The 21,969-nt window shown below is 39.0% G+C and overlaps 1 protein-coding gene across 7 annotated transcripts in view; it reads left to right on the top strand.

The window, feature by feature from the left end:
• Nucleotides 1–21,007, top strand: part of LOC134652962 (kazrin) — a 115,954-nt gene extending 94,947 nt beyond the window's left edge. For 2 of the 7 annotated variants that reach the window (XM_063508206.1, XM_063508209.1), the window contains 13 exons: nt 1,381–1,557; nt 3,059–3,203; nt 4,509–4,664; nt 6,787–6,877; nt 8,130–8,311; nt 11,146–11,330; nt 14,974–15,183; nt 16,091–16,249; nt 16,984–17,107; nt 17,185–17,329; nt 19,722–19,833; nt 20,213–20,514; nt 20,816–21,007. In XM_063508206.1, the coding sequence (XP_063364276.1) occupies nt 1,381–1,557; nt 3,059–3,203; nt 4,509–4,664; nt 6,787–6,877; nt 8,130–8,311; nt 11,146–11,330; nt 14,974–15,183; nt 16,091–16,249; nt 16,984–17,107; nt 17,185–17,329; nt 19,722–19,833; nt 20,213–20,514; nt 20,816–20,960 (2,133 nt within the window). In that variant the 3' untranslated portion in view covers nt 20,961–21,007. Of the gene's footprint in view, nt 1–1,380; nt 1,558–3,058; nt 3,204–4,508; nt 4,665–6,786; nt 6,878–8,129; nt 8,312–11,145; nt 11,331–14,973; nt 15,184–16,090; nt 16,250–16,983; nt 17,108–17,184; nt 17,330–17,870; nt 18,764–19,721; nt 19,834–20,212; nt 20,515–20,815 lie in introns of those variants that run through there. The other 5 variants (XM_063508207.1, XM_063508208.1, XM_063508210.1 and 2 more) reach the window with 5 other exon arrangements.
• The last annotated feature ends 962 nt before the right edge of the window (nt 21,008–21,969 follow it).

Raw genomic sequence — 21,969 nt, 5'->3', positions numbered from 1 at the left:
TAACCTGGTAATGAGCAGCTTATTTCATTGTATGAAAATATACTTACGTAATACTACATACTTATTACTTACTTCATAACACATACATATTTACATAAGTTAACTTAGATACCTTGTGGAACAAAATACTTACCGTATTATATTATACGGTCAGGTTTTATGTAAAAATAGCAGCCATTTTAATTTTATAACATCATCACAGTACCTACTTACCTTTATTTATTTTGCGGTACAATACCAAATTTCAATTTACGAGTAACCGGAAATTGTGATATTATTATTAATCAAAATGGCAGGTTATATTCCTGTGCTAATATCTCAAAATATTATTATAGTCTTCGTATTTGCGTCAAACAAAAGGACTGCGAAATTTAATGAGCTTAAAATACTAGTATTCTTGGAAATATTATATATACAGCGGTAGCGCGATGGCTTTAAACAAGCATCATAATAAATTAAACAGAAGTGCAGTTTGCCGCAAGATCGCGGAGCGTAATTAAAACTACGTTTTGTTTCTATCCGTGCAAGTTGTACGTTTCAATTAGGTAATATTTATTTTCTCATACAGTTGACTAACAAATAAACAAAAACTATTTGTATGCATTACGGTCCGAGACAAAGAAATACAAACCACATACATATTACAAGTATTGCGAAGAATTTGCTACATTTTCATACAGAAAAGTTGCTTGACGAGTTTTTTGAGTTAGTGATACTATGATCACTCTGTTGCATTTAAAATCGGGACCTCGTAGAAGACTCTTCGGCGTAAAAAGTTAACCGCCATTATTTATTTTTATCTATGTTGTATAATTAGAATAGCACCCTTGGGGCTGCTATAGGCCATCATTAGTTAATTTTGACTGGACGTCGCCATCCGTTTAAATTGTATGAGCAATACATATTTAATAAATATAATAGTTGTTTGACACGAGATTGAATACAGAAGTTTTTACTGACATGGGCCAATACAGCGGTGTGAAACCGCTACAACCCGATTGGTTGATGAGTTCGCATCACGCGCGCGATTGGTTGACGAGTTCGCATTACGCGCGCTATTGGTCGCAACTAGTTGCGTTAAGGTGACAGTCCATTTCCAACCGCAGCTGCACTACTGTTCATTTTACTATGGAAATTGACAGTAACAGCGACGCGTTCAGTACCAGTAGTGCAGCTGCGGTCAAAAATGGAATGTTACCCTTAGACTGCACGATTGGCTGGAATTCGTGAGTAACACCGCTAAACAAGTACCATTTTTAGTGCCCCATTAGCCCGTCCTTAGATATTATACGTCAATGGTTGTAATACAATTTTAATAACAGTCGACTTTTCCCACCTTTTCAAAAATCGCATTTGTGGAACTTATTCGTTTTCTTAAAGATGCGTTCCCGAGGTGGCGCGTCATCTGCGCTCGGAGCGGAGCGAGCAGAACGCGAGCGCGAACGAGCGGCGCTTCTTCGACACGCTCGCGACGAGGCCGAACGTTCGCTACAGCTCGCGGCCGCACTCAGTGCGAGAGATACGCAGCTCAGGCATGCCAGGGAGCAACTGTTTGAGGTGAGTATAACTGTATAAGTTAACAAATGTCGGCGGCAACCAAAAAAGTATCTAACCATCATACGGCCATGAATTAACATATCAAAGGGACAAAAATGGTATACACATTGCCCATACAGTGTGTACATATTTTTGGCATTTTGTGCGCGTCGATATTTAATACCTTGACTGTAATATATTGAGTACCTACTATAAACCCAATGCGTTATTATGTTCTTTCCGCGCACAAAGCGTGATACTAAATCCTTCTCTACAGATCAAATTCAGCAGTCTTACATAAGTATGTAGGTTATTTCACCCTATCGCCTGAAAACTATAAGAAACTTGAAAAATATTTTTCAAATTGTAAAATAATGGCGGACCAATTCGTTTCGTAAAAGGATAAGAACCCAAGGGAGTTAACAAATATCAGATACTTAAACTAATAGAACGCTTCCAAACAATGCTACGACAGAAGCTATCGATGCATCCAATCCAATCCCAAACTCCCTGACGGCCAAACTCAATATCTTATCGTATCTTACTACAGACAAGAGATAAAAGAATGTAGGAGCAACAAATGTTTTAGACGGAACTCGGTATCCGTGCCACTACGAAGATAACTTGGCTGAGTTGAGTGACCTCGCTCGGTAATGGGGTTAAGTTGCTAAAGTATTTCTGACAGGCGAGGCCCGCTATTTCCAACTGCAGCCATTCATTAAGGAAACCTCGTGTTTTTTGACGCCATTTCAAAGATAAACAATAGTTCGTCAGTTGAATTTAATCCAAAATAATAGGTAAATATTTTGGTGCGATGACTAGAAAGTTTTTAGATTTATGAAAATGAGACAACGACGAAATCATCAATCAATTTGCTTTGCCAACATTGAAACATCCTGAATATTAGCCCAAAATCTGTCGGACATCAGCGGATGAAATTGTCTCTCAAAGTGTAATAAATAAACGCATATCGACAGGATATTATGATAAATGCTCACTACGGAACATCCATCATGGCCGATGTTAATTATCACTTCAAAATGCTCCTTTAGGTCTAAATTGCGGGGAAATTGATCGCAAATGTTCTCAACACGCTTTTGCGACTTAACTGTTTGCGACTCGGCCCTTTGCTACTTTACAAAAGATGTTGTGTATGAAAGGGATATTGATATGTTAATCAGCACGCTTCTGAAATAATTATCTTACCTTATTAACTTTACTTTGTTGGCCTACTTTCCTCGAGCCAGTTCTTTGAAATATAAGTCGAATTAACATGCACACATCTTAAGTAATTTATGCTCTCCATGGTCCTTTGATGAAAACTCTGTCATTAAATGTTAACGCGCCTCTGCGCTTCACGGAAACTGGTGGCCTACTTTATTTAAATTTAATAAGTATCTTCTTTAAATTCATTGAGGCACGAAACAGGATTAAACTTATTGAGAAGAGAACGTGGCATCAAATAAATGAGGGCAGGATTATGTAAATTAATGTTTTAATGCAAATTAAATGTGTTTAAAAGGCAAGAAGACAGCTGCAAGCAGCCGGGTGTCTGTCTGAAGGTGAGAGTGTGGCGTCCCTCGGATTAGGGCCCCCTATGATACTGGGAGGACCTTCGGGGCTGGTCGGAGACAGGGGCAGCTGCAGCGCCGACTCTGGCGTCAGAGGTGACAAATTACAAGGCATTTCATAACTTCTTAATTGTACAATTTAACTCTTAATTGTAGATTCGGCCCATTCCACTCAAAACTCCGTCTTATTATCAATTTAATGTCAAAGCGACAATCAGTGAAACTTGAAATTTGAGAAGTGCTCTCGACTTAAGTCGTTAAGAGCTCGCTGAGCAGGGATTATCACAAAAATCTGCGGACAATAGCGGGACAGAAGCAAGCTCTCGACGCTAGTAGCGATAAGCGACAAAGGATTACGATATTTATTCACGAGTGATCCTTTGCCAAAATTTTGTCTTTGTGGAGTACAATAATAGTTGGTGAAGCACGTCGCCCTATGATGTCAGAATAATAGAGCATCTTCAAACAATATAGCTGCGATCTTCAGGTATTAAAGCGACATACAATGTAGATATAGGCAAATTTTCACTAAAGTGTATATAGGTATCTATCAACTGGCGATACTTTCAGCTATTGTGTTAAGTTACAGGGTAAAAGGAATAAAATGTTGTTAATGAATACCGGTTTTTCTAATATCAGGACCCGTGTCACTCTCATATGTTTAGAAGGCAGATCTTGCATAGGTCTTACTTTTTATTCAAATATTAATGCTTTTATAAAAACTATTCTTCATTTATTTTTAATGCTTGAACAGAATTAATGAGACGATTTCAATACGTATTATAAAATGCATCTATTATTCCATTGCCCCATAATCTTATGGTTTTAATGGGTCTAAAGAGGTACCTACTTAGTTATTTATTTTGCACTCAATAATGTAATATTTCCGACATATCTAAGTACTTAGTTGTAAGTAAACCTTTTTTGTAGTTACAATGGTTTGGCATGGTTTTAATAAGTACACATAATCACTACTTACGATTCAATAAAACCAATTTATCAACTTAAATTAACCCTTTCGCCGCGCGGACCGCGCCTGATGTCTCTGTCACGACAAAACGCTACGGATCATTTCTCACACTGTGGCCAATTCAAACTAACATTGTGACATCGAAATGACAGTGTACAGTGACAGTGCACGATAACTAAATTACGTGATTTAGAATAATTTAGATATCATTCTGACGTCAGTGTACGTTCGAGTTGGCTTGCTGGCCTCACTGCATAAGGCATGCAGTAAGCCAGCGTAACTGTAACGCGTAGCAAGTAAATCTCACGCTATAATCAACGTAGCGCTACGGGTGCGCGCTACACGTGACGTATGTCTTACGCGCTGAAAGGGTTAAAGGTTGTGTCTCGATGAGCCGACAAGCGACAGAGTATGTCAAAGACAATTTGAAGGTGATTATTCAGTGACAGGAAGCAGCGACGGCGGCGCCACGTCGGTGTGCGGCGGCAACCTTTCGGACTCGACGGCTGAAGGCGCGCCGCCACTGCTGGACCCGTACGACACGGACGCCGCGTCACTTGTGTCTTCGGCTCACCACATTTATCAATGTAAGTCATAGACAAGTATGATCGAACGAGCGAGCGAAGCGAAGTTCTTACAATCAACTTGGAACAGATGACTAGGGTCACATCTATTAGGTATTTCACAGTTTTTTTGAATGTTGATAATTTGATCCGCGGTAACTTTGGTAGAAGCGTAGATGAAACTACTGCATGATTTAACATGAGCAAGATCGATCAAATGATTACGAAGCTAGCATAGCGCTGGCGGTAGACCGAGAAATTCAGTAAAATGCTGCAAATGATGTTAAAGGTATGAAAATCGGTACGATTGATCTTTAGGACATTTGAAACAATTTGACCCGAAGCACCAACAAATAAAAAAAAAACGAGATGAGTTATGCTGTCATCTTTTTTTTGTAGATTAACGGAAATTAAATTCCAGCTGCCACGTTTTTATAACGAAAAAGGATTTTCTTTTAAGCCCTCATGATTATTAAGTGAAATTTAACTTCTATTTCAGTACGCAGCTACTTAGTAAAAAGCGTGAATCGTATCTACTTAATTATTATAGATTCGGTCGTTCCTTTCTTATCAGGGGGCATAAAATGGCAGGACGGTAAAAATTTCCGCTTACCAGACAGCGGTTTTATTACAGAAAGCCTACTTAACGGCGAGATTGAGTCGTTGGAACCGGCCCGTTATTACAATGAATTACGAAGCGTATTGTCTCAGGCAAACGAAAATGCTAGGTCCTCGATTACGTATAGCTATTACAGGTTTCAAGGTCTAACATATACTGGTTGGAATTAGACGGTGCACTCGATAAACAATGGGAGTAAAAGCTTTGCCTGCGATGACAGATCCAGATAAGTGGCTAATGGTGGCACAATTTATGCCCCAAATGTGTTTTGTTATTCCTCACTTTTTTATATGTCAGCTAAATAAACATTCGTATGTTTATTAAGATAAAGGCTACACGCCATTTTTTCCTTATCTGGGGATGGGTGTCGCTTTTCTTTGTCTCGGAGTAAACGTTCCCGGTGGTTTGTCTTATCTGTGGCTTTTATGATGCTGCTCAACGAACCTCATAATTTAAAGTCTCATATCATTTTAAGCATACGTATGTTATTTTATTCAAGACATTTCAATAAAGAAGGAATTTATATCAAACATTCTAGATGAGTAAATCTACTTAAAAAAGCAAAGAAAGTTAAAATCTTTCGTTCATTATATTTCATCAACATCATGGGCATGTTATGGGACACCTACAGTCACTACCAAAAATACCTGTAGGCTGTAGGTACAGTAGTTGCGGAAAATAATGTTCGAGTTAATATGGTTTGAAGTCGTAGTTTTCCGGTTACGGTTACGGTATATGTGAAGTATATTTGTGTTCGTTTATAATTTACGGAACAGGTTTGAACCGAGCAAACATTTGAACTCTGGGGCTCATTCGGTCTTATGGTGGCATTTTTATCTTTTAAATTTGCATATTGTGAGTAATATGTATACGCAATATGCATTACTCCAACACTTATATGCTTATCAGGACGTAACGGTTGTGTTATTAAAGCGATAAATGATAAAAACCGTGCCTTTGCTGCTGTTACTCCACTTTTGCAAAATTAAAGGAGCTGTTGTTGTTGTTTTTATATTGTTCGGATAGTAATTTTACGTAACATTTCTTCAATAAGAAATGTCACTGTTGATAGCTGGCAGATCATATCAATAACCGTTGATAACGATCAATTACCATCTGAAAATGGCTCTAGGAGAGCATTTCTCAAATAACTTACTTGGACATTTTGGGAAATATGGTGGAAATTGTTCAGCTTCATATACTTTACCAGCATACCAATTTTTATAGAAATCTAAGATATGATCGAAATGTACAAATTATTTGAGAAATGCTCAGGAGGCTTTTCTGAATATTCTGATTGTAATAACAGGTTATGAATTTGATCTGGATTTTTATACCTACATATAATCTGTCAGTGTCAAAAGTGAAATTTCTTCAACCAGAAATGAAACTTATTACAATCAGAATACGCCTCAAGATTTTAGCTCCGTAAATACCTATGTTCACCTTTTTCACAATAATGTGTTGAATTTCTGTAAATTTTTCGTCCTGAATCGACAAAGCATTGACCATGAGTCTTGTTGTCAGTGAGCACGCCTCGGGACTGCAGTCCGACCTTGTCGCCACACAACAGCGCTTCTCCCTTCACAAGATCCATTGATGCTGGCTCTCTCTCAAGGTTGGTATCCTACAGGGTTATTAAGGCTGGTTTTAGTGTCACGCGGACCGTCCGTGCGGATCGCTCCGCACCGGAACAATATTATGTACGTTCAGGGAGCGTTTTAGAGTAAAGCTGACGGGTCCGCGCAGACGACCGTCCAATTTGGCGGTGCGGAGCGATCCGCACGGACGGTCCGCGTGACACTAAAACCAGCCTAACTAGGTATGCACGTTTTGCAAGTCCTTTAACAGCTTTTATCCTGCAATAAAAGTAATAATAAGCAATTATTTAAAGTTGATATTGTTTAAACAGTGAACTGTAATAAATTAATGTAAACATTGAACCATTACATTAGATGTATATTTTTAAGTACTAAACAGAACATGGTTTGACATGACGTACGATCCTTACTCCTTACAATAATTTCACAAAATAATTCATTATTTTATTAGAAAACTATAAATACATTCAATACTGTTAACACATTCAGTGCCAGCGCGAGCTACGCGCTACGAGCGTAGCCGATAACACGGGAAAAACCGTAAGTAAGTGAAAAGCGCCGACGAACAGTAAACTCCCCTATAGCGAGTCGCTGGCACTGAATGTATGCTGTGGTTGCCAAGAACATTGACTGGTTAATCGTCTTTTTCCAAGAGTATTCTCCTTTATTTAGAACTAACTATACCTAGGAAATAAGTGGCTAAATCAACCTAAATTTTGGCTAGTATGTGTAGGTGCTACTCGTATTTCGCTAGAGCACCCGAGTAAAGTTTCAAACTATGATTGAAACATCAAACATCCCGGGTAGTTCACGTTTGCGTGGAATGTGCGGATCCTCATTTCCTCATGTTTCGAACTATGAGAGCGTCGAGCGTGAGCATACAGCAAGTAAGGTTTAAATATATATACAATATGGAGATCACGTCTATCCTGAATATCTATACATATCTACCCATCTATCTACATTAGTTAGGTCCGAGTTTTAAGTATTCTTAACTTATTGATTTAAAAACACACCATAGCTCTTTATTTAATGGCTGACTAAGAGTATAGGGCTGATACCTTATCATCGAAAAACATAGGTCATCATGATCTTCCTCGCATTGTCCCGGCTTTTGCCACGACTCATGGGAACCTAGGGTCCGCTTGGCAACTAATTCCAAGAATAGCGTAGGCACTAGTTTTTACATTACAGTAAATGACATTGAAACAAACACGAAATTGTATTACATATACAATACATTATCACTGTTTTATAATTCTTATAAAGGTCGGTGGAGCAGCTCTCAAGCCCGGGCGAGGATTCAGGGCTAGTGGGTGGTCTACGTGCGCGTTCAGGGGGCAAGGTTGCGCGCGGGCGAGGTTCCGCCTGGGGTTCAATCTCGCGAGTTTTTGCGCGATCCCGGCACCGCACCAAGTCTGGCAGCGCAGCCAACAGCGGACACGAGAGTGGTAAGAGGGCATTGATATATATCTCAGGACTGGCCTTACGTGCACTAAAAGTGGTACTAGTTCAGCGGTGTTACTCACGAATTCGAGCCAATCGTGTAGTCCAACGCAACTAGTTCCGACCAATCGCGCGGCCGTGCGCGCGTGATGCGAACTCCTCAACCAATCGCGTTGCAGCGTTTTCACACCGCTGTACTGGCCCCATTCATGCTCCATTCTTATTGCCCGTAAGGCTAGTCCTGAGATATATATATGTCAATGTAAGAGGGAGAATTGTCTAGTGTGTTATTTAGTATAGGTTTCGTCAAGCAGCTACAGAAGAGGTGTTGCCACATTCTTTATTGGATTATAACGATAAAAGTGGACCTTCCCCCAGTTACGTGCCTGATATACTAATGATAGCCCGTTTTCTTAAGATAAGAATTGTTCTATACAACCTCAAAAGTAGTGGTAATTAACTTTTTTGTCAATCAATGTATATTTTATATACATCCAATATTATTTTTGATGCGTTATAAAAATATGTACCTTTATCCATTTTACGCCGAACCACCAAAATTGTTTGGCCCTAAAATTAATATTGAAAAAATGAAATAAAACCGTAGTATGGTGCAGCGCAAAAAGCTTCATCCATTAACTGTGTTGGCGACTCACCTTTTTATACGTTTACTTTTATACTTTTATTGTAATTTGAATTTCTTTGTTTTTATATATTTTGATGTTCTTTTTGATATACCATTTTTGGCAGTGTACTCTTAGGTTTCATGAAATAAACATACTATCAGAACCAGTGCGCCCTTACCATTAATATTTGGTCCTTCGAACCGGATATGAGCCAGTGACCTATGGATACGTCGCCCTTTACACCTGCCTCGTAGTACGTGCAGTCCACTTAGAAATTGTAGACAGTCTGTCAACCGATTCTGCGATTATGAGCCTGCGCCGATTCATCGCTCGAAGAGGTACCCCATCAGAGCTGTGGTCAGATAATGGAACTGCATTCGTGGGTGCCAGCCGGGAGCTTCGACGTTTATACGACGACGCTACGTCCCAGTTCGCTGCTGCGCAGAGAATCAACTGGCGTTTCATCCCACCGGCGGCGCCGTTTATGGGTGGCTGCTGGGAGAGGCTTGTGAAGAGCGTGAAAACTGCACTCAAGGTGACTCTCACTGAGCGAGCTCCAACTGACGAAGTGCTACGTACACTTTTGGCTGAGGCGGAGGCCTTGGTAAATTCCCGGCCACTTACTCACGTTTCCGTGGACCCTCTGAGTGAGGAATCTCTAACGCCCATGCATTTTCTGTTGGGTTCGTCTTCAGGTCGCCCAATTCCAGTCACATCAGCAGAAACGGACCTCCTATCACGAAGCGGCTGGCGTAAGGCTGTCCGATTATGAGAGCATTTTGGGCGCCGCTGGGTAAAAGAATATCTCCCAACGTTAACACCCAGATTTGGCCGAGGTGAGGTCCCCCAATTAGCAGTCGGAGACTTGGTGCTTATTGCGGACGGCAACTCTTCGAGAGGTTCCTGGCCCCGTGGGCGAATTACTGCTGTCTTCCCGGGTCCTGATGGCGTCGTGCGAGTTGCGGATGTGCACACCCTTGGAGGCCTTTTGCGGCGGCCCCTGAGGAAGCTCATTAAGCTCCCCCTTTAATAAAAAAGGGGGGAATGTTGGCGACGCACCTTTTTATACGTTTACTTTTATACTTTTATTGTAATTTGAATTTCTTTGTTTTTATATATTTTGATGTTCTTATTGATATACCATTTTTGGCAGTGTACTCTTAGGTTTCATGAAATAAACATACTATCAGAACCAGTGCGCCCTTACCATTAATAAACTGTAAACGCAATATTTGAATATTATATCTATATTTTTGCTTCATTCATTTAAAAAAGCTAACGTTACATCTACATATCTGGTCAATATCGCCAATTAATATGTAATGGAGGTAGCTACCTACAAATATCAAATGTATTTTATTTTCATTATGTTTTTTTTTTTTAATAACCAACCTTAATGAACCTATAATCTGATGCATGCGTAAAATAGTAATAAAATAAAATACAATCAAATTTAACGAATCATACTAAATGTAAATATACAACTTTCGCTCGAGCATTTCGTTAAAATATTCCTTAGAATTTTCGCAGGCGGCAAAAAAGGAAAATTCCTCGTTCAAAATTTAACTCGTCGTTGAACCTAACTATCGACGCGCTCCCCGTTACAAATGTTAGTGTGCAAGATCATCCGTGCAACTTGACTTGAACTTGAATGTACCAATATTAACCCTTAAATGCATGATTTTTTCTTTTTGCCCGAAATTAATATATGTATCACATAATTGTTTGCCGTTTCTAGGAAAAATAGTAAAAAAAATTATATCATCGATTTTCACTGCGAAATCAGTGTTAAAAGTTGCATAGGCTAAATCATATTTTTGGAAATATATAGCTGTTAGTAAAGGGTATAGGAATAATCTTAACTGCCATCAGAAAGGTACACTATTTATGATGTTCCTATGATAAAGTTTGTAAATATAAAATATTTAAAAACCCCGAAAAATCTGCCCAAAATCACATACTAAATATCGTCAACTTCCAGGTTTTTTCCAAGTTTTCCGACATTTCGTCTATAAAGAAATGTAACTTTTATAAATTAAAATACTGCGTAAATTTATGTAATAATTCGGAAAAGTTATTAGTTTTACTGTTGAAATAATATACAGGAACAAATAGAATTTGTTTAACCCTTAATTTGTGAGCTGTTTAATGCTTTGTAGACATTTGGCAACACTATGCATTTAAGGGTTAAAACTGGGATTTTGTGTAACTAGAACCAGTGTACGCGGGCACGGGTGCCCGAGCGTGGTCGCCGCTCGGCAGCGAGGCAGCACTCCGCGAGGCAGCGTCGTTGCCTCTCTCGCGGTGGAGGGCTCCTGCCATCATAGCGTGGCTAGAGTTGGCGCTGGGCATGCCGCAGTACGCTGCCGCCGTGGCGGACAACGTTAAAAGTGGGAAGGTTCGTATTTTTCACACTAGAAACGAACATAAATTCCATTTGTAATTTTTGTTTCTGGTACCTAAGGAAAGTTTACAGTCTTTTTCATAATATTTAAGCATGTTGTGTTGAGGAGTGAAATAAAGAGTATTTGTATTGTATACTGTACTGTATTAAGTTTATTGTCGTTAGTTATACTAAAAGCCACATTTTATATTTTTATTACATTTCCTCTTAATGTACCTAGCAGGGATGTTGCGAATACAGATTTTTTGACATCCGCGGATGCGGATATTTAAAGGCTCGCATCCGCGGATGTGGATGCGGATGTCAAGATTAGGTACTTAGAAAACGTCAAATATTACATTTTTAGTAATTTTTTTTATTTAAAAAAACGAAACGTTTAGTATTTGAGCAAGAATATAGGTGCGTTATATTTAATAAACAGTAACTTGGCCGACTTTTCTGGATCTAGACGATTAGACGATTTCGTTATAGGTAATGACGAAATTACCTAGCACTTACGCCGCCGCTAAGGCGTTCCTGTAGGTACCGACTTGTTAGACATCCGCATCCGCATAAGCTCCGCATCGATTTTATGCGGATGCGGATGCAGATGCGGATGTTGAAAATAATGCGGAAGTTCCGCGGTTGCGGATGCGGATGTTCGCAACATCCCTGGTACCTATTTATTAATTTAGTTTAGTATTTGTACAAATACTGTACTTAACACCTCTGTATTTTCTCTTTAGGTTACTATTGTTTCGATTCCATTCCGTATACTCTCTACGTGGCCTAACACATTCAACGTGCACCACAGTGCGCTGACAAATGAGCATTATCGCGCAGCTGGTATTCTTGCCGCTCAGTTAGTTTCACATAAATACGAACAGATTTGAACAATAGGATGCGATGCAATCACAGAACAACTTAGAATGGCGATGCGAGCAGGGTACGTGTCGCCGCCGGTTTTGAGCAAACGCTCGCATACTACTCGCCCGCGCTGACCGAAAACGAAGTAAACATGCCTTTTTGCGCCACAATAACCTTCAGATTAAGAAGCCAGACATCAAATCTGTCTAAAGGAGGCGTATCCAATCCAATCACCAGGCACACAAGTTTTTACTACCGTTGCGCGAGTGTTAGTATGCATGTTCGCGGACGCTCACGTTGACAGTTTTTATGCGACGCTGCGCAAGCGCTGCGCCGCGACGCTCCGCAGAGTCCGTGACAGCCGCCACAGCCTCCTGAGCGTAGTAGCGGAGAGGTGGGACAGTGGCCTAATCAGGCACTGGTCCTCGCTTCACTTAGGTTTAGGTACTAATATAGTTGTTTAAGTATTTTTTAGTTTTTTGTTGTTACTAACAAACTATGGACACTTATAAGTCTGAAATAAATGCATTTTATTTTTTTATTTTATTTATTTTATTTATTATTTTATTAGTAAATGTGGAGAGGAACGAGCGCCGACACCGGTTCCGATACTAACTGCGCGCGATAGCCATTCTAACCTCTTTAATAATGTTCTGTGGGTGCAATACTGTCGCCTCATTGCTTTCATGCGGGCGGAGAGCCTTGGGACCTCATTCAGCGAGAGGTCGTATTATTGACAAGTCTGTATGCTGCCTCGTGTGTATGGAAGGTCATTTTGCAATGCACAATCACTATGATGCTGTAATAGTGAAATGATAAACTAGATGGAGCCATTAAATATGGCTACAATGCTTTTAATATGTTTTAATTGGACTTTGGTGCATATCTAATTTCACGTTTATAAGTCATAACCACTGGTCATAAATAGCAGTAGGTAACAGATTTCATACGTAAGTATAAAGTTTAATAAAAAAAATAGGTAAAAGGCATGCGAAGAACACGGTTTTGTATGGAGGTTGTCCGTCTTGATATATATAAATATATATCTCTGATGTTAGATAACATTTATATTACAATGAAAACCCGTTTAAGTGACAACGCGCTTTTTAATGTTATAAGTACATAGATAGTTTTCCGAAATGCCATGGTTTCCAGTCAAAATTAGTTATTAACACATATCTTCCTTATTTTATTTACTTATGTTGTTATTAAAGATATATCCTTACTACATACTGAGCAAAATCATTACACACCAAGCAATTATTCACCAAGAGGTCCTTGGAGAGTTGAAAAAAAAAAACTGAAAGTTCGGTACACATACAATTTGCAAATGCTAAAAGCATTCACCAGACCATTAGTTACCTTAGTTAAGGCTTCATGCAGCAAATGTAGAATCAAATGGAAAAAAATCGCTTGTTTGCTCGTGAAAGGGGGATTTGCCTCGGTCGTATGTAACGCCGATCCATTATTATTTCGTTTTTGCAATCCACGTCTACAATCATCGTTATCGGATTTTGTGGGAAAATGCCGAGTACATTTGAATATGACAAACGGAACCAATGTTTCATGATTTGTTCCATCCATATTAACTCATTATTCAAAATTTTGGCGAATTATTGGATTAATATGGAAATAAGTTCCGGAAAAATCCGCTATAAAATTCATAACAAATTACTTTAAGCGTGCGGTTGTTTTATGCGATAAATGCAGGGTTGAACGCATGCGATCAACGGAATGTAGGAAAAATGTTCAAAACGCAGGCAAAACGCATTGTGCGTTGCCGCTGCATAAAACAATGTAGTGTCATTAGATTATCTGATATAAGTAAAACGGATACTGCGGGAAAACGCATATAATACAAACGCGCGCTTTATTCAAAATACGTTGCGGTGATGCTTTGCCTCAGCGTAAATGTCCGTTAATTTCAACTTTTATTAAATTGAACGCATCGAATAAGTGCACTGACACTTAAATCAGGTCATCTCAATTTCAAATATTTCAACGTGCATGCTCGCATTGTTTTTTTAACACTGTGTTAATTTAACTACGTCTATTTTCAGTCGCTTGAAAACCAATTTATTTATTTACCAAATAAGTTTGTATCATTGACGTTTGCACGTTTTAATTAATTTCTGCCAGCTTCATTAGTGTTCAATGCCTAAGTGATTGATGTTAATTAATGTTATATAAGTCAATATTTAACATTATTTTAATTTAATACTATTATTACACGCCTATAGTAAATTGACTTAAATGTCATAATATAAGTACCTAGTCGAGACACTCGGAACGTGGGGTAGAGGAGCGCGTGGGCTTCTTAAGGAGCTTGGTAAGCGGTTAAGGGAGGCAACAGGGGACTCTCGCGCAGGCAGCTTTCTCGCGCAAGGGATTGCCATCGCTATACAGCGCGGGAATGCTGCCTGCGTGATGGACACCTTGCCGAGGGGAGGGGCCTAGGTTTAGAAGGTAGGTTTTAGGGATTTTTATTTTTTTTATTAGGTTTAGTTTTAGTTATTTTATTTTATAAGGTACTTAAGTATTAAGTTTGTATTATTTACGTTAAATAAACATTGTATACCTATCAATAGAAACAGTTTGTTAATTATTGTTGTTAAAGTACCTAGTAGTATAAGTGTGGTGTTCAGATTGGTACATAAATCGCGATATTGTATAAGTAATTAATTTCAAACGTTCATTTAAAAAAAATCTTCCATTATAACATCATTGTAACCACCAGCTTCGTCGATTGACGCAATAGTAGCGTCAAATATTGTGTTCTGGTTGGTTCTAGATCCGTGCTTTGAATGGGCAGGTTCTGCTCGAGTTGACGGACACGGACCTCGAGGCGGGGCTGGGCGTGACGCAGCCTATGCACCGCAAGAAGCTGCGGCTGGCCATCGAGGAGCGCCGGCGGCCGGACCTGGTGCGCCATCCTACCATCGGACAACTGACGCACGCGTGGGTGGCAGCGGAGTGGCTGCCGGACCTAGGGTTAGCACAGGTAATATTAATGATAGTTTATTTTCTACTAGGCATATTTATTGTGCAATATATAGGTTTAAAGAATTTTATTACTCATAAGAATATTACAATTCACTTACATGAGTTAACATTACTTATACTAAGAAGTAAGAGTTAATTATCTTGACGAGTACATTTTTATTAGTTATATAATATTAATATTATTATGTGCAAATGTATTAAGTGTTTGCAAAATATAGACAAGAAAATATATATGTAGGTAGGTAGACATTTTTTATTATTTTGCCCGCAGCGACTTACACAAGTAAGTACGCGAGCACATTAGATTAGTTTAATCAGCTGCGCGAGCGCAGGCGCGAGGTCTCAGGCTAACCAGAACTGCAGATCGCGCGACTATATATATGTATCAATGCGCTTATGAACGCCAAATAAAGCTACGCCAGTTCTACACCTCTGGCCGCGTAGCCAACATGCCAATCACTTACGCTCCGTAGGTAGCGATCGAAACGCAACTGTCACTGTCGCAAGAAGTTCGGCAGGAAATTCAACTTTGCATTGCTTTTTTCACTGTGCTACTAAGTGGTTACATTTATAACATAACAGCTCTTGCACCGTATAAAGTTGTATCTGGCCAGTGGCGAACTGACGAACTTTAAATAGGTACCTGTGGTGTGACATCGACATCATGCACATATACTTACAACTAAAACTCGAATTGGCCTGTCATTGGCGTTAACTATTGGAAGAGTCAGTGAAGGTTCGTGACAGTATATATTCGTAATACACGTATACATTTTTCGCAAAAGTTTCGTAAAAAACTCTCTTAGTCGAGTCATATAACAACACAAGTACATATAATATATGTTAACAGTAATAGCCTAAAATTGTGAACATGTTCAAAATAAACTATACTTTTCTATCAACAGTATGCAGAGTCTTTCTTGGCTAGCCTGGTCGACGCTCGTATGCTGGATACCATCAGCAAGAAGGAACTGGAGAAGTATCTCGGGGTCACGAGGAAGTTCCACCAGGCATCCATTGTGCACGGGATACATCTGCTGAGGATAATGAAGTACGACAGACAAGTGAGTATCGTGTAGGTCATTAAAATACTTAGTATGGCCCAAAACGACACAACAGTTAACCAAGCACCATTTTGAGACTCAATTTGTATCGAGAATTTAGTGCAAAAATATCTAAGTATTCTGGTAAAAAATACATATATATTTATTCCAGATATTTTAATTTTTGTTCATTATTTGCCATAGAAATTTGCAATAAATAAATTAATACTCCGCCGGCGCGCGGCGCAAAGAGTTGCCACATTTATCAAAGCTACTAGGGAAAGTCTAAAGCCGTTAAGAATGTAGGCGCTAACAAAATTAGCGCTGAAAGGGTAAAAAGGGAAACCGATTATCCCTTATAAACATTTTTTACCGATCCATCACACAGATGGCCGTTTCCCGCGAATGATAAGAAGCAGAAACAAATGAGCGATTATCTGGTGCCGTCACAGAGTGTTTCGTCTCGTATTGCGACCCTTGTAATGCGCAATCATTAATCATCTAGTACCGTACACTCCTCTTTCCGATTCTTTACCGACAGTCGGGGAGCTTTAACTTCGATACCATTTATTCTTGTTTACTTTTGACTGGAGATGAATTACGTCTGTTGTTCTTATTTATTCAGTTCATTTTGGCAAGATAGGCTGATAATCTAGCAGAAAAGCTGACTCTATTTAATAGAAAAGTATGTTTTGGTAGGGTTACATACTTCTTTAATTAATCATTTTATTTTCCTGTTAAAAAAATAATTTTAGGCGCTGGCTGTGAGGCGGCATCAATGTGAAAATGTAGATGCAGATCCTTTAGTTTGGACCAATCAGAGATTTATGCGGTGGGCTCATAATATCGACCTAGGTGAATTTGCTGAAAACCTGAAAGGTAAATATCTTGCTACTTTTGTTAAACATACTTCTTTGAAAGGATAATGGATTTTATAGGTTTGGATATGCTTTTAGACAGCGGAGTCCACGGAGGATTAGTAGTGCTAGAACCGTCGTTCACGGGGGAGACTATGGCCACAGCGCTCGGCATTCCGCCCTCCAAAAGCATTATTAGAAGACATCTCGTCACCGAATTTGACGCTCTTATCATTCCAGCGAGGTGAGTATTTGCCAATTAATTAAACCAAGACAATAAGAAAATATAATATTTGCTTAAGCTAGAAAATGTAACGAATTAAAAATAATGTTAAACGTATATTAAACTAAGTATTGCAAATATTGTATTGTTCTGTTAACATTTTTAATTATACGTTCCATATATTACTACAATACTCGTAAACTGTTCGTATTCATGTAATAATATATAGCCCATTTTCCTGAACATTACTAATTTTCTGCATAGTCCGAGATTAGCAATTAATAGGTAATATCTATATGAAACTTATGTTAAAATATGAATAATACCTTGAATATTGGCTGCATAGTCTTCCAAAATGTATTAGAATTGTATTATCCCTTGGTCACCTTGGTCATTTGATTGTTGTTGTAATTGAAACCGAGCGATGTGGGAGTAGTGCTGTGTCCCGGACTATCTGTAGCAGCTCACCCCTCAGGACACACTGCATGTAGTACCGTCCACCCGCGCCACGCCCGTAGGTGAGCCGCTGTAGTTGATTATAATGTAAGGTGCAATCCTGCAGGTATACGATATTTTGCCAGGTGGAAGAACTGCAAGTGGAGGCTGCCCGAGCATCCATGTTGTCCACAAAACAAAGATAAACCCACAAAGACAAAAAAGTTATCCTTCAAAAAATAAATCCCGCTTTAACGCCAAACTTCGAAACTGTATCTATGTAAAATTCCTTGTATCAAGATGTTTGTAAAGTTGCTATTTTTACACAAAGCATTTTTTGCAAAAGTTTTTATGATTCTTCCGTCAGAGCCGCTCGTTTGTGAAACGTTATTAAGCGAATGTAAACTTTACGAGCAGTGAAGACTGATAAGGTACCTATTGTAGGAGACGTGGTTTGTAAGTAAATGAATCTCACAAAAATCAAGCGATCGGAAACTATTCTTTTGTACCCCTTGCCTTCGTCAATGTTAGAGTCAATGTTCACACGTAGCCCCCTAGAGACCCAAACTTGCCGTAGATTAGATTTGTCACATCAATGTTTACTCGAGATCGATCGATCTTTAATTAATTAGTAAATGTATACAATTTAATTGATATTGACTTAAAAGCATTAAATGCTTCGTATTATATAGGGGGTGAATCAGATCCCATTAACAATAAACATTTTAAAGGATTTGTTTTAGTATTGTCAAAATTTAAATTAAATAATGAGATTTTGAACCAGTTAATAAAATTGGACATTTTCTAGTTTTAAAATAAAAACAGAACCATTTGCAATAGCTTTAGGGTTATAACAATAATAGCATTTATTGATACTGTAAAATAACTATGTTTTTGACTTGTATACATTCATGATTGTAAATTAAAACGACAGTGTATAATTATTAGGTTCAGCTGTAACAATATCAATTGACATATAAATGTGAATAAATCCTGATTAACGAGATGAAATATAACGGACTTCGCTACCTTTCTTTACCCCTACACCCCTATTTCGGCGACCCTTGCGTCGGGACAGAACGGTAAAGACCATTTTATCGTTACATCATGAATGCCTCTGTCATCATCATGTAGACCGCACTGTAATCGGGCTCTATCCACTCTTTCTCCTTTCATTCAACATTTTATGGTTTATGCCAAAAATCACTTTCGACCACATCGATATTTTGTGCTTGTTTTACTTTTGTCGTCTTCATTGTTGTTTTAAATTTTAATATTCCGATGAGGCTGGCAAAGAAAAGTGCTGCGTGACTTATGGACTGTATTTTAACCAAGTCTGAAAATTGGCAGGTGCGTCGCAGTACTATTCTTTGTATACTCGTATAAGTATAATGGTGAAAATTTTCAAATTTTGGGGCTGGTTTTCTAATCCCCAAATGAAAATAATTTTATAATTCATTTTAACACAATCCTTTACCACCATGTAAATAAAACAGAGGGTTAGCTATCTTTGAGTGATGGATACATTAATGAAAGGATTAAAAAATCAGGCCTTATTATTTACTTCAAATAATTGACTTTTGTTAATCACAATAAAAAAGCATGATTTGTTATTTCAGCAAAGTGCATCATGCTTTTGGTGTCTATGTAATAACTTAATATTGTTGATTCACTTTTACAGCAACTATGTGTTTTAGCTGTTATCTTTGACAATTTTAAATAGAAGAGTTTTACCTAAACACGTTTAAATTTATGTACGTGCTAGGTTACGTAGGAAAAATTATTGTATAAAATTCCAAAAAGTTGCATGTTAGCTTTTCGTGTCTTAGCCATGAAATAAAGAACCCTTTAACTTCCTGATATTGTAAATGAAACTAAAATACGTGTTAAACGATTAGCCGTAAACGCTCTGCCTGGCTTTGATGCTGTTGCCTGCCTGGAGTCTTGCAGAGATGAAATCGATTCATTACATTTGCAGGAATATGTTCGGGCATCAGATAAGGATGTTGGGACGACCATTCTCGAGGTCGGTTGCTACGGGGTTGCCGGGAATTGATTTAAGCGGTGACTCCCGAAGGCACAGTCTCAGGGTATGTATTTGTACTGAATTAGCTTTTATGTTAATCCATATTCGAATATTGCACTCCTAATTTTTTTTGCCATATTATCCCCTCATGAAGGTGGCATACTTACGTATTAATCGATGGAATGATAACTTTGGTTGAATCAATTAAGTTTGACTTTTTTGATTGGCTTAACATGTCGTTTAAGCCAATCAAACGTATAGGGTGCCCTCATAATTTTGCTCTATTTTTTATATTGAGCTATTTGTTTGTCTCTTTCTTCTCCGTCGTACAGTCACTTCCCGACCGATTTTATTCTAAGTATTTGCCTCTCAGTTGTTTTTGTCAATGTTCTTTGCTTGTTACTACTTACCATTGTATTTATTTACGATTTATTGTTTAACAGGGCTCGATAACCCGAGCACTAGGCGTCCTGAAACCAAAGCACGACCGTACTTCGCCTTCAAGTTCCAGCGAGAGCTCAAGCGTGCTGAGCCTGACTTCGCAGCCCTACCAGCTGTCCTACTCGCCGCCCATAGCCGTGCGGACGCTGTCGCAGCTGAGCATGGCGTACGCGCCGCCGCCGACGCTGCAGGAGTACGAGCCCATCTACACGCCGCTGAGCCTCTACTCGCAGTCCAGCGTCTCCACGAGGGACAGCCGGACTAGACTGAATGATGTGAAGGAGATTGCGGCGATTACTCATAGGTGGGTACTGATCTAAATAATAGGCCTTCTTGCAATGTACGAGTGTACCAGTTTAAGGAAAGTCAATTCGCATAATCATCTCAAAAATCGAAAAGATCCCAGTATTTAGTTTAAAACAGTATATTTTCCATTGTTTGGGTTAGCTTTTGTTATAATAAAATAAAGAAAACCTACATAAATCTATAAAAATATTTAATTTTAAGTTCGTTAACGATTAAAGAAGTTTAAGGTTCAGAAATTGAAGGGTAGATTTAAATAAGAATAGATAACTATCGATGGTAATTTTTTTTTGGTTGTACAGATACGGACAAAAGGCGGACCACGCGCATAGAGTCAGTTCTCCGCTGCCGGCCAAGTCTGCGGACGACTCCGTTGTGAAGCAGAAACGGCACCGCCGCGTGAAAAGCATCGGCGACATCAATGCCTGCAGCAAGACCTCCGTTTAGGACAATACCGGCAACCCTATTAGTCTAATAGTCAACCTACAGTATCCTGCAATCGATTGACATATATCTCAGGACTGGCCTTATGTGCACTAAAAATGGTACTAGTTCAGCGGTGTTACTCACGAATTCGAGCCAATCGTGTAGTCTAACGCAACTAGTTGCGTCAAATCGCGCGGCCGTGCGCGCGTGATGCGAACTCATCAACCAATCGCGTTGCAGCGTTTTCACACCGCTGTACCGGCCCCATTCATGCTCCATTCTTATTGCCCGTAAGGCTAGTCCTGTGAGATATATATATGACAATGCCTGCAATAAGGATAATGCGGCGTCGCCTCATCAGCGACGTTAATACTCGCAACACGACCAGTACAATACCGACAATTAGAAAATTAATTAACCTCCAGTCTCCTATCAAGAAAGATACAATGAACAAATCTGGAGGTATTTAGGGACCCTGCTGAATGTATTTTAAAAGGGCCTTTAAAAATATTAATTTGCCCTTTAAAAAAAGCTGTTGGGCTAAGGCCAAAGATGGAGAAAATAAAGCACGAATGCTCAATATCCTCTAGTCTGCGATGTACAAAGTTGCATATCAAAAATATCCAAATAAAAATAGCAAAAAATAGACTGAATGAGCAAGTCTCAGCATTTTGTTTACGGTCTTATGATATCAGTATTCCATTTTACTATGGTTGTTTACGTACTTTATAAGGGTTTTGTGTAATTTATTATGTCCATAGACTAGGAATCCTCTAGACAGAGTTTACAGCAATTATTTCCTGAAACCGATGCTGCCAAAAATACGGGGGTGCGGGGGGACGAGGTGAGCGAATCCCGTGCCGTGATTGGTCCGTTCAAAGACACGGACCAATCACGGCAAGGGATTCTGACACTTTGACTCGAAGATGGAGTAAAACTACCGTATATAGTGGCAGAGGGGGTAGCGTTACTATGCTCAGTCTAGAGGATGTCTTGTCTGTGATTATGTCACATAAATGTTTTATTACCA

This window comes from Cydia amplana, chromosome 12, assembly GCF_948474715.1.
Source record: "Cydia amplana chromosome 12, ilCydAmpl1.1, whole genome shotgun sequence".
In the NCBI taxonomy this organism is placed as follows: domain Eukaryota; kingdom Metazoa; phylum Arthropoda; class Insecta; order Lepidoptera; family Tortricidae; genus Cydia; species Cydia amplana.
The sequence above is the reverse complement of the archived record's forward strand: the minus strand, read 5'-3'. Positions and strand labels throughout refer to the sequence as shown.